The following is a 13,915-nucleotide window of genomic DNA, read 5'->3' as shown; positions in this document are numbered from 1 at the left end:
TACCTATTTCAAAATGTATTGATATTTTGTATAGATTGAGCTATCAAACTTAACTAGTTTCTAAGATTTTTTTATTGAGAATGAATGAAAAGATTCGGATTCTTATAAACCCTCATTTGTTTTTATGTTATATTTCTTTTAAAATGCATTTTCTTACCTTTTCAGTTGACTAAAATTTTCATCTTTTTTTTTAAAGTTTTGTGGAAAGGTTTAGGTGCTATTGGTTTGTTTGGATTGAGTTTTAGGTGATGTTCAACATATATAAGTCTTGATTTAATGATTAAATGCTTTGTATTTAATCTAGTGGGTCTGAACATGAGATATAGGGCTAATATTGGCTACTAACGAAGGTAAAGAACTAATGAGTAGAGATCACTTTTTTTATAAAACAAAAACCCAATTTTTTATAGATCAAATGGTACTCGTGATCTACATGGTTTGTTTAGCCAGAAACTTGTTTTGAATCATGTGATTATGACAAGTAATTACGCTTTTAAAGGCCTTGGGATGCCATTCATTGATTGGAAGAACAGTTACGGATGCAAATGGATCGGATATGAGTTGGTCAAGATTGGACCAACACTGTACCTGACTACTAAAGAGTCTGTTTATGGGTCTGAAATCAAATATCACAGTTCGAGTCTGGGATTTGATTATGCTTTGAGCCCTTGTGGTACTGAAAAAAAAAACTGTAGCATCTGCTAAAAAGATAAAGAAATTGGTTTAAGCCCTATCCTGACCCAGATCCAAACACGTTTGTTTACCCATTCTTAACCAGATCCAACTAATTGTTCTGAATCCAACCCCTATCTGGATAAGAAATACCCACATCAGATAATATGATTGGATCTGGTTCTGATCCAGGACACAACTCCGAGGATTTGCATCCCACTTGGCATGAACAGCCCTGGACCCGTGATCCAAGAACACATGATAAAGCATAGATTCAGAGCCACTGATCCAGCCCGTGCAATGCAGCAAGTTCGATATCAGGTTGCATGTACTTGCAGAAAATAACTGACAAGGAATAACTAGTGGGCTAGATAAAATGTTGCCCCTTTCCTTTTTTTACTTGTTTTAAGGGCTGAATATGAATTGAAACATTTAGACCCACATCAAGATCCAAATAAAATAAGCTCAAGCCAGATCAGCACCTAATTAGATCCAATTTGAACAATCAAGGTCCAGCCTATTTTCTTATCGGCCATATTTGTCTTAATCCATATGCAGGGATCGAGTATTAACACAATTCTTCCCTCGGGGCAAGGGGTAAGCCCACGGAATTTTAGGCTGTCAGGACAGTTATAGTAAGTACGACAAGCAGAGCCAGCACAGCTAGGTCTTTGATCTTGGGGGCGGTTTCTCCATGTAAATATTAAAAAAAAACACAATTCTGAGTTGTAGACTAAGACTATTCTAATTCACATCCATAACAATTTAGATGATACACGTGTCTTCAGCTAATGTAAACTTAATGATTAATAAACAAGCAGGACTCTGGTCAGGCATATGCACTATTAGATCCTCCACATTCAGACGCAGGCTAACCAAATTCAAGATCTGGACTTAAATACAGATAGAATGAGCAAATCACAAACCGATCTGTTTAGCTATTTAATCCCATTTGGCATTCTTACATGAAATAAAGTTTCAAATGGTAGTTGGGTTTGGATTTTTTTTTTCAGATTCAGATATAAGCCAAAACCAATACCAACTCATTTAGTCAAGTATTCAGAAAATCAGATGAATGGTTATCTGATAATCACTGGCAAGTTTGTTGGTGGTTTTCAGTATAAATTACAACCTGCTAAACCTCAGCCAGGCTGAGTTAAGTGATGCAATCAATTACTTTACAATGATTTCCAGACTCCGGAAAGATCAAGGACCACACTTGGCATTTAGAATTCTAAATAAAATTTTGGGTAATTACCCATTCATTCAATCGACAGTCTTCCAATTTTACCTCCAAGCTATATATCAAAAGTGAGTCAATTTTATCTCACTGGAACAAATGGAGCCATTTGAGATTCAACCAGAGTTTACAGATATTTATCAAGGTCTCCTAACTTTTACCTTATCAAGGAGGCCATTGTTGCCTGTCACAAGCATCCGGGCTACCTTCACAAGCTCTTCTTTAACCATAAACAAAATTGCAGCAGCAAGCACACTCTGTACAATCTTTGTGTTCATCCCTTTGTAGAAGCCACCTAAGCCTTCATAATGAATCATTTTCCCAATAGCATCAATAGTACCTATGGCCCAATCCAAACAGAAAAATCATGCCATGAGACAGTTGAACAAAAAAGCGCTAGTCGGGATCATGACCCGACCCCCAAATTAGATCATGACTACATTAACAAAATTCAACTCATCACCAACTTGGCTTGAATGATAGCTGGATGAGTCACGGTACCTACAATGAATAGTTATGGGCATTGAACCCCACCAGCAGCCATTCCCAAGCTTGACTGTGAAAATGAAAACACAGCACCAACTTGGGCTGCCTGGCCTGATTTATCCAAGTACAAAGGAGACTTATGCTTAATGACCCTAGTCCGTCAAATGCAAAAATCTGACTTCGACACTTGGGCTTGGCTGGGGTTACTGTGCCTTTACATTTTAATAAGTGCAAAAGTCATTCCATAGATGACCTTTGTAATGATGAATCTTGTCACCACCTGCCACTTGCTTTACTTGAAGCCTTGACTGCACATTCAACAACCAGTCATGAAGAAAAATACATTCAGTATATGAAATAAATCAGATATTCAGAACAGCCATATTGAAGTATTGACTGATATTCTACCCTCCATGTTAGGCTCTCGAAAGTAAAGGCGATTTTCTAATACACACCAAACGTTTTATAAAAAGTAATATACCCGGCGCAGTTTTACACTTTCAAATGAACCTCTAACTTTTGCTACCCTTGAGCAAATACCGTCATTTGTCTACCACTACAAGTTTAATCTTGGATTAGTGTTGGTTATGGAGTTAAACTTATCATGTCATCTTGATAGAAGCTTATGTACAAATTACCCAATATACTCCATATAATTTATTCTTCCATCCTTAAGACACAATACAATGTTTGAGATGACTGGACAAGGATGAGCTATAGGGTTGGATCTAAAATGAGTTACTTTTGTGAGGGTAAACCAGTTATTTCAATTACAAGTTTAACAGGTAGTTACGTCATGGGTATGTTTGAAAGAATGAGAAAACTTTGATGGATGCATTACTTAGGACCAAAACTTTCAAAGTCATTTGACAATCAGCCCCCCCCCCCCAAAAAAAAAAGGGGGGACGATTATTATTGATCAACCAATTGTCCACCTAGTAAGGAATCATATTCGATATTACTAGTTTAGGATTTAGCAGCTAGATTTCACAAAGTTTCATAAAGAGACAAATTGCTAGGGAATCATATTAACTGGCAGCAGCAGCAGCAGCAGCAGCAGCAGCAAGAACATTTACCTTCACAACCAGAAGGGGATAAGTGACAACAGTGGCTCCAAGTTTTGCAATTGCTCCAAGAAGGAAAATCTAAGACAGAAAAGGTAAGGAATTCAAAAAATGAAGGCAATCTTTGTAAAGAAATAGGACTTTATTATTCCACTACTGCTGTACCTCCAAAGCAGTGACCCCATTTTCTCCTTTCTTGTTTAAAGCACGCCTTTTCTTTAGCTGCTTTAGCATGGTTTCGTACAGCATGAACTGTATTGAAGGATTGCTCACCTACAAATACAAAGTAATTTGATTTATTCCCTAGAACCTTTCCTCGACCAACAAACCCTGAATCACACTAACCATGATTAGTGTTGGAACGATACCCTTCCAGAAACCCAAAACTCCAGCTTCATCATACACCTCCTGGACCTGTGAAATGGAAGTCCAAGCATGAATAAGATCTGAAAAACATGCAGCTGCACTCCTCGAGAATGACACCTTAGGAAGTTTTTCACACACACATGCACCCACACACAGTCTCTGCAGTGCACTCTTTTTGTGATGTCAGTATTCAGAAGGCCAACAAAGTTAAAGGAACCTAGGGAGTGCATATTAATGGTTGGCTCAAAAAAATTACACATGGCAACTTGATGTTACATTACACTTTCTGACATTGAGATCATTTATCAGTAGTTAATGGCTACATTGATATTCCTTATGATCATAAAACCTGATATTTCTAATACATCACACAGGTATGCAAGTACACATCTTTGCAACTTCCCTAATTGGTCATCTGTTAAATGTTTTGTCATATACTTCATTTTTGAAACTTATTATTTGGATCTTATCAAACTGGAGATCTTACATCAAGTGTTCAACCACCAGTTCAAACATTTGCTAAAGCTATGTAAGCACTCAGAAATGTAGAAAAAAGAGAACACAACCACAACAATACTGATTATATGGCAGTTACGAAACGATCGTGTACTGTGTACACTGGCACTCCTTTCTTCAAAAGAAGTTCGTCCACCACTTTCATAGCTATAAAGGCATCTTTCTGATGAATAAAGTTGGCGCAGGTAGACACTTTTGTCTTGAGCCTATCCCTAGCCATCGTAGGCACCCGGAGAGTAACCCGACGTCTCTTCTTGTGCACCCTATCATAAAGCCATATATCCGCTCTTTCGCTACACATATAATCCTGCACTGCAGTTAAGTACGGTGGCCCTTCGACCTTCGTTTGATTCTGACGGCCGGCATAGATCTCATGAGACCCGCCCACTCTTACTACGAAAAAAGCCCTGCCCTTTTCCTCATCTGTTCCACAATTGTTGATATGCATCTTCAGTTACATTTCATATCTACTCTATTCCATTGTCAAGACTATGTGTTAGTAATGATGTGATGAGCAACCATGTTTGCTATCATTTTATACCTAAAGGGATGGGACGCCTTTACTACCTAACGCAGCAACTATGAATTCTCACAATGCTTACTGTCCCAAGCTCCTTGTACACAGGCTCTGTCTTGAGATTGTGGTTTTTTTTCGTAACAATTGCCGCTGCTTACATCATAAGGGGGAATGTTTCAAAATGGAAGCCCCATGTTTTGTATAGTGGTACTCCACAATTGTTGATATGCATATTCAGTTACATTTCATAGCTACTCTATTCCATTGTCAAGACCATGGTTTCCAGTTGAGGAAGCGGGAGCGGTAAGCGAGGCACTTTCAAATTTTTAGGAAGCGGGGAAGCGTGGGACCACTTAGGAGCGATTTGGGAAGTGTCTCGGAAGCGACTTAGGAAGCGTCTCGGAAGCGAGGGGGAAGCGAAAAAAATAAAATTAAAAATACAAAAAATTGAAAAAAACAGGGGAAGCGAGGGGGAAGCGAGGGGGAAGCGCGTTTCCCATTAAAGGGAAGTGTGTCCCACATTAAAGGGAAACACGTCCCCCATTAAAGGGAAGCGCGCTTCCCAAAAAAGGGGGACGCTTCCCCCCACGCTTTGGAAGCGCGACGTTTCGCGCTTCCGAAGCGCACTTCGGGGAAGCGCGCTTCCCCTTTTAGCTAGGCACTTCCGGTAACCCTGGTCAAGACTATGTGTTAGTAATGATGTGATGAGCAACCACGTTTGCTATCATTTTATACCTAAAGGGATGGGACACCTTTACTACCTTATGCAGCAACTATGAATTCTCACAATGCTTACTGTCCCAAGCTCCTTGTACACAAGCTCTGTCTTGAGGTTGTGGTATTTTTTCCTAACAATTGCCACTGCTTACATCACAAGGGGGAGTGTTTCAAAATGGCAAGCCCCATGTTTTGTATAGTGGTACTCCACAATTGTTGATATGCATATTCAGTTACATTTCATAGCAACTCTATTCCATTGTCAAGACTATGTGTGTTAGTATTTAGTAATGACGTGATGAACAACCATGTTTGCTATCATTTTATACCTAAAGGGATGGGATGCCTTTACAACCTTATGCAACAACTATGAATTCTCACAATGCTTATTGTCCCAAGCTCCTCGTACACAAGCTGTCTTGAGGTTGTGGTTTTTTTCCTAACAATTGCCACTGCTTACATCACAAGGGGGAATGATTCAAAATGGCAGCTGTTTTAAGCCCTATGTTTTGCATAGTGGTACTATAGCTATTTGTTATTGGATTACCATTGTAAATCGTCACTTTTCAAGAGTTTTTATGCTTTCTAACACCTTCTTGTTGCTCATACACTGGTTTATTCCCGTATTGGTGTCATTAATTCACTCTCTGAGTATTAGTAAACTGGTAAAGACTTTGGCACTCACATTAACATAGCAACAGCTGACGTAAACCATAATGCAGTAGCAGCACATACCGCATGACTTGTTCCAAAGGGAGAAGGTTCAATCGCAGAAATTTGGATTGCTTCAGGAGGGATCTTTTTCAGAATATCAGGCTGGTTTTTCTTCATAACTTTTGTGTGTGTCTGCAAGCAAAGTTTAGCATCAGTATCCAGTAGCAAATAAGCTCATGGTGGCAGGCTTAGGTAAACAAAGCACAACCTCGTAAATCGAAACTAATAACTAAATTAACTTGAGAAATAGAGCATAATGTTTACAAATCAATAGGTCTCATTAGCAACTTGAATAGTGTATGTCCAGAAGCTTATTACCTGCATACGTGCAACCACAACCCATATTGGGTTTGTTAGAAGCACATTCACACACCTGCATATAAAGGAAAAGAAATACTAAACTGAAAACCTTTCTTTTTTTCATTCTAAACCTGTTTGATAATATTTCGCAAAGTTAACAAATGAAGAGTTAGCAATGGCAATGTTAAACAGACGATGATTGGTTGTCATGCTAGAATCAAACAAAACAGCATATAAGGATTTCCAGTACAACTAACATGAACTTCATGGGATCATCAAACGGAAAGAAGCATGACATCATATCATACGATTGTATATAAGAAACAGCCCAAGAATACAAGGAGACTTGCCCAGATAATGCCGCAACAACAAGTGAGGAGAACATCCCAACAGTTCCATCGCCAGAACCTTTATTGAAATGATCAAGAGCTGCAGCTTCGGCTCTTGTCCTGAATATTTGATAAAAATAATAATAAACACCCTGTGCACAAAGTAATAAATCAGATAATATCACGCAAAAAAAAAAGAAAAAAAAGAAAATCAAAATGATGCCAACTGCCCTAGTAAAATAGCATCTACAATTGAATAGGAAACTCTCAAAGCCACAGGTATCACGTAATCAACTTATCATAAACATTTGGAAACCTTTTTCTCTTGTACTAACACAATCGTGTTGTGCTTAGACTTCAAATAGTGCTGCTCAGATAACTTATTTAATTAAAAGATCAAGAAAGTTATAGTTTATTTGGAATATCAAAATTTCCCACTTCAGTTAATTAGGTGTCACCATTCAAAGTAACATATCTTTATATTAACAAGCATCGCCAAAGTCCATCAGCTACTGAGAGTCTCCATTCAGAGATGATCCAGCAATTTTCAAATTCAAATACTGTAGTTAAGCCATTAACCCAATCCTTAAGAGAACAAAAACTTATGCAACCAAAATATGGGGACCTTATGTTCATCTAATTTTTAATAATATATCAAAAACACCCTTTATGGATGTGACGATCAGGTCTATCAATGGATGCAATGATCAGTGTCTAGAGAAAAGAGAATCGACAAATGGATGTGGCACTCTAAATCAGAACATCAAGCAGATTGCTCAATATGTCATGCAGCAAGCTCTCCACTTTGGTTTAATGAACATAAACCCGTTCACTGTAAATCAACCCACATCAAAGTATAGCGAACATCAAAGAGAGGAAATAATAATCCAATTTTAAGCTCCAATCAAGCAGACTTAAAAAGAGAAAGCAAGTGATACCTGCGATGCTGCCGTACCAGCTAAAGAAGGCATGAGGCCACCATACAAACGTCCCCATCCTTCATGTTTGACAACCTGTATAGTTTGTATAGGATAAAAATAAAGAAAATAAATCACATGATGTTATCTCTGAACTCTGAAGTTTCCAGTAAACAAGTCTCAATTTCAAAATTACAATCATAATAATGAAAATAATTAAACCTGACACATGTGTCCTATAGTTCCCAGATTCCTCTTTGCTAGCTTCTTGGATGCGATCAATAACTCTTCAACTGAAGCATCGTTCGGCTGCCGTTCTGTTTGTTGACGAGTATTAACCTTTAAAAGAAACAATAAAAACAAATTATTCAGTTAAGAATAAGACTGCTTGCACCCAAATGCTGGGACAAAGCAAAAGTAATTACCTTGTTCTACCAAAGATATCAAAACACAAAATCCATTATAAGATCAAGTTATAGCTCAGCATCAAAACAAATTAGACACGGCGTTCTTTCGACCCTCATCATACCACTCCTTCACACCGACTCGTTTTCGTGTTTCCCTATCGCGCTTCCATTCCACCACAAATACCTACTCTCCAATTTTTCTCTCTTCTGAGCGCTATCGTGAACCCCTTCTTTCCTACCCCAACAAACGCATCTCAATTACGTGATTTCCACCTTCAAACTGCCACCATATTTCCAAACGCTACACACCGAGCATTGGTAAAAGTCTTAAACTTCCTCCCACAAGATCACCGTTTCAATCTGCAAGGCGTCGAATTACAACACAACTTACCACTAGTTTGTCCCGATTTCATCCATAATAAACTAATCCTTAACAGTGCTATCTTCCTAAAACCCACCATATTTTCGCATAATAAAGGTTATGAATCAAACTTCGATCCCCATAAAAGCTTTCGACGACAAAAAATCTCCAAGAAAACGCGCTAATAAGAAGCGTTCAAGATCAGAAACTAAAGCATAATTCCCTAAAAAGATATAAAATTTCTCCTCTTACACCAAGGAACGGATTCGCAAAGCTTCCTTCTAACATAGACCAACCGTCCAACCAAATAACTCTCCGAAAGGATCAGAAGGAATTCCATTTCTTTCTATTCCAATCAATACAAACCCAAAAGAAACAGACCCCAAAACATGCAAAAATCCATACTATATTTCCCCCAAAAAAGGATCAAAATCGAGTAAAAAATGAAGAGATCTTACGGTTTGCAAAGGATACGTGATCAACTGGGCGATGATGCCTCCTCCGGCGCCGGCCAGACCGTTGATAAACGCCTGGGACATCTCTCCGTTTCCCCCAGAAAAAAGAAGGGAAAATAAAAAAAATGGAAAAAATGGAAAAAGAAAAGATCTAAGCCTCCATAAGAAAAGGAAATTGAAGGTAGATCGATCCCCGGATCTCCGAGTAGAGAGGTGCAGGAGGAAGGGACGGACTAGATGGTAAAATACGAAGTTCAGTAAGGCTAGATACGGGAAGGGAGAAAAAGAGTTGCAGAAGGAATGACGGAGGGAAGCAACGGCGGCGGCGAAGACGGCAAGAGGGAGAAGGCGCGATCGCGCAACCGTAAAAGAGTAGGGAGACGGCGAAACGACGGAAAATGATGGTTTTTCAAAATTTGACGAAACTACCCTCCAGATTCCCGAATATCCTTTTTTCGAGCCCCTGAAAGGCGTTAAAGACGGTGAGAATGGACTGGCTGTTTAACGGGTCGGATCCATAGTGACAAAAGTTAAAAACGGAAAAATATCGGCAGCCAAAAACTCGCGACAATTTTATTTTTTTTTGTAAATCTTGCATTTTTTGGTAAAATATCGTCAATAAAAAATAAATTTCAAATATAACAAATAAATTTTTATAAGGAAATATAAATATAAATATAAATATTTAAAAATAAAAGCCACATGGTTTTTTCATGATAATTAGTCAATAAAAACATAATTATCGCATTTAAAACATGATATATATGTTTTTGATGAAAAACACACGAGAAATTGAAAATATCGTGAGAAATTACCGGATATTTTTTAGCAAGATTTGTCACTATGGTTGGATCTGGTTCTAACCCATGCGAAACTGAACCCGGATCGAATTTGAGGTGCAGGTACTAAAAGCAAGAAAATAACAGTAAAATGCAAGGAAAATAACTAAAAATCACTAGCAATTCATCATCAATCTCTTGTTTCCCTCTCTATAATGAACATTTATAAATCACAAGGAGAAACCCTAATCCTAGTATATATATGAGATGGATTGAATATTATACTAAGATTCAGAATATAATCCAAAATAAAAATTTAAATTAAATAATTAAAATATATTCTAAATTATGAAAATAGATCCAAACGGATCTTGTTGCTCGGATTATATCCCTCTACCACTATTGTGTCAACTTTTATGATTTATTTTTTTAGAAAATCAAAATTTTAAAAAGACCTCCAAAAAAATTATTTGGTTCATTTTGTATAGGCTAATTATCTAATTTGTTTTGAAAAACGATTGGTTCAAAATCCAATTATAAATTGTATAAGAGAGATGAGGTGCACTTATGGTTGAGAAAAAATTATCCATCGATCCAGTGAGAGAAAGAAAAATAAAAAATAAAAAAGTTAATTTTAGTTCTCAAATTAAAAGGTGAAAAAAAGGACATGCATGCCACAGTAAAAAAGTAAAATGCGCATACCATCTAGAAAGGGTGTGTATGTTTTTGAAATATGTTGTGATCACCAAAGTTTCTATCATTTAGCAAAGTTTTTTTTTTAATGTTTTTAAATACGCTAGGATATCTGTCCTTATGGTTGAATGAGGCTTGATGGAAATGATCATGATTTAGAGGAGGCAGGAAGATGTATTGGGATCGAGTGAGAGCATGGATGTCAACGGGTCGGGCTGGCCCTGATTTTTGGGTATGGTATCGGGTCTGGATCTAGGTTTAATTAGACACATCATAAAAAGAAACCATACTCGGACCGATAAGAACTACATGAACCAGGCTCGGGCCATACCTGGTAAAGTAATATTTTTTTATCATTTTTACATTGAAAAATTGCAGGTCTTAATCGGAACTTAGGTTGGGCCGGTATAAAATTTCAAAAAACTATACCCGGCTCCATATATTAATCGGACCTTCAGGTCTGAACTTGGGTCTTAATCAGGTCTTCTTATTTATCACCATACCCTGACCCTATAGGGTTTGGTACGGGTCGGGTCTGAGTAAACCTAACCCATTGACATCCCTAAGTAAGAGGCATCCCTTTGTGACATCAAGTCTATCTCTAGCAGTGTTAGCTTTTTGATATTTACAGGGAGAAACCAGCTCCAGGATCAGAGACCTAGCTGTGTTGACTCTGTCTGTCCTACTAAGAGCTTACCCCTTGCTTCCAAAGATAATGTTAATAGGATTTTAATATGATGTTAATAGGATTTTAATACTTAGGTTTTGATTTTTTCATGAGTTACGAGCCCACCATTGGTGCGCCTTGGATTCCATTGTGAGCCCATATAACTACATTGGATCCTTTTCAATATCCAACACTGTCTAGGTCCAAACCCATTTGGTGCCTAAGAGTGCTATTTTGATCCTCCCCAATATGATTATACCTAGACCCACATCCATTGACAATGACTTTGCTAATAATGACAAGGTTTTCACCAAATGGGCTGACCTCCAAATTTCGAAGATAAGCCAATGCCAAAGTTGTTATCATTATGCCAAAGATAATGTAGTGTTGTTAGCTGTAAGGTGCAAAGAATTCAAGGGATAGTGATGTGGGATGGAGTCAAGATGTATCTATTTGTTTTTAATTAGATTTAATTATATATATGAGTCACTAGAATATGAGAACTAGAAATATAAGCATTTTCAATACTTTTTTTTTTGCAAATCCAACCATGTGGACGAGCTTGGCATGGTGAATTTAGTAGGAATCAACCATTGGATCGTGTATTTTCGATGAAAAAACAATGATTTTTTAATGATAGAATATTTATGAAGATTATGAGCCATTGATTTTAAAGCCTTAAAAAAATCCCGTTTATACATCAAAATCGGACTCTTCAAAAGCGGGTTCTTATAAAACCATGCATGCAAATCACATCTGTATGGTTAGATTCAAGAGAAAAGTACAACAAATTCATGAAAATTGTGGTTCACACATTAGTTCTCATATTTTCAGTTTTCATATTCTAGTGATTCATATATAGTATTGAATTAAATTTTGAATTATAGTTTGATTTTGGATCTATCTTATATCCCTATTAGAATTAAGTTTTTTGTGTTTTCTCTGTATAAATACTTATTGTAGAGGATTTTATTTTTAGGGATGAAATAAATTATGAGTAATTTCTTGGATTTTCTGCTTATTTTTTAAATATTCATAGTTTAACATAAATTAATATAGAATAAATCATAACTTGGTAGATCTTAGTATAGATTTTTAAGAATTCAGTGATATATATGAGTAACTAGAATATGAGAACTAGAAATATGGGCATTTTTCTAACAGTTTTTTTTGCAAATCTAACCATGTGGATGTGCTGGCACGATGAATTTGCAAGGAATCAAGCATTGGATAATGTATTTTTCATGAAAAATGTATTGTTTGAATGCTTAAATATTTATGAAGATTATGAGCTATTGATTTTAAAACCTTAAAAAAATCCCGTTTATGCATCAAAATCCGATTATTCAAGAGCATGTTCTTATAAATCTAAGCATGTAGATCACATCTGTATAGTTAGACTCGAGAAAATGACAAAAAATCTATGAAAATAGTGGTTCACAATTAGTTCTCATATTTTCAGTTATCATATTCTAGTGATTTGATTTGCATATATATATATATATATATATATATATATATATATATATATATATATATATATATATATATATATATAGAGAGAGAGAGAGAGAGAGAGAGAGAGAGAGAGCTACTAGAATATGAGAAATAGAAATATGGGCATTTCCAATAGTGTTTTTGCAAATCCAACCTTGTGAATGGGATTGGCATGGTGAATCTGCTAGGAATCAACCATTGGATCTTGTATTTTTGATAAAAAAATGTGATTTTTGAAAGCTAGAATATTTAGAGAGATTATGAGCCATTGGTTTTAAAACATTAAAAAATCACTTTTATGCATTAAAATCGAATGATTCAAGAGAGGGTTCTTATAAATCCATGCATGTGGATCACTTCTGTACGGTAAGATTCAATAGAAAAGGACAAAAATCCATGAAAATAATGGTTCACAATTAGTTCTCATATTTTAGTGATTATATATATATATATATATATATATATATATATATATATATATATATATATATATATATATATATATATATATGGTGCTAAACCACGTGTTAAATAGGTTTTTTGGGGTTTTTTCATTTTATTTTTAAATTTTGACCGTACAAATGTGATCTATGTACTTGATTTTATAGGGATCAGCTCTCAAAGCATTTGATTCCAACACATGGGTGAGTTATTGTAAAGTTTGAAAAATCAACAGTGTAAATTTTAGAGTCTCTAAACATCATTTTTTCATCAAAAACACATAATCAAGTTGTGGATTCTTAGAAAATTGATCATGCCCAATACATTTATAGCGCCGGAACTACATAAAAAGCACGAGAGAAGCTGAAAACCTCATTTAGCACCTGGTTTAGCACATACTCATTACTCTCTCTCTCTATATATATATATAGTCCTTAGAATATGAGTGAAATATGAGAACTAAAAATATGAGGAGCATTTTCAACATTTTTTTTTTGTAAATCGGCACGGTGAATTTCTTAAGAATCAACCTTTGGATCGTGTATTTTGGATTAAAAATGTGATTTTTGAATGCTTGAATATTTATAAAGTTATGAGCCATTGATTTTAAAGCCTTAAAAAAACTCATTTATGAGTCAAGGTCGGTTAATTCAAGGGAGTGTTATTATAAAAGCAAGGATGCAGATCAAAACGCTATGGTTAGATTCACGAGAAAATAAAAAAAATCTATGAAAATCCTGGTTCACATATTAGTTTTCATATTCTAGTGACTATATA

At 36.1% G+C, this 13,915-nt stretch overlaps 1 protein-coding gene across 1 annotated transcript; it reads right to left on the bottom strand.

Moving 5' to 3' along the window:
• Nucleotides 1-1,740: 1,740 nt before the first annotated feature.
• On the bottom strand, nucleotides 1,741-9,391 carry LOC149821478 (peroxisomal nicotinamide adenine dinucleotide carrier-like). The gene is made up of 11 exons (XM_089981956.1): nucleotides 9,065-9,391; nucleotides 8,061-8,177; nucleotides 7,860-7,934; nucleotides 6,943-7,073; nucleotides 6,604-6,665; nucleotides 6,314-6,465; nucleotides 3,808-3,987; nucleotides 3,628-3,735; nucleotides 3,475-3,543; nucleotides 2,652-2,706; nucleotides 1,741-2,252 (listed from the first exon to the last, which is right to left on the bottom strand). Exons 1-11 carry the CDS (start codon nucleotides 9,143-9,145, stop codon nucleotides 2,053-2,055), a joined length of 1,230 nt encoding a protein of 409 aa, XP_089838082.1. The 5' UTR covers nucleotides 9,146-9,391; the 3' UTR covers nucleotides 1,741-2,052.
• Nucleotides 9,392-13,915: the final 4,524 nt, after the last annotated feature.

This window comes from Nuphar pumila, chromosome 12 (assembly GCF_984573655.1).
Source record: "Nuphar pumila chromosome 12, dmNupPumi1.hap1.1, whole genome shotgun sequence".
Taxonomy (NCBI): domain Eukaryota; kingdom Viridiplantae; phylum Streptophyta; class Magnoliopsida; order Nymphaeales; family Nymphaeaceae; genus Nuphar; species Nuphar pumila.
The sequence above is the reverse complement of the archived record's forward strand: the minus strand, read 5'-3'. Positions and strand labels throughout refer to the sequence as shown.

Coding starts and splice junctions, on each gene's coding strand:
- LOC149821478 (XM_089981956.1), bottom strand. CDS start 9,145: ATGTCCCAGGCGTTTATCAACGGTCTGGCCGGCGCCGGAGGAGGCATC. Junction 8,178..9,064: donor TCACGTATCCTTTGCAAACC/GTAAGATCTCTT, acceptor TTTCTTTTAAAG/GTTAATACTCGTCAACAAAC. Junction 3,544..3,627: donor ATGGGGTCACTGCTTTGGAG/GTACAGCAGTAG, acceptor TTTCTGTCTTAG/ATTTTCCTTCTTGGAGCAAT.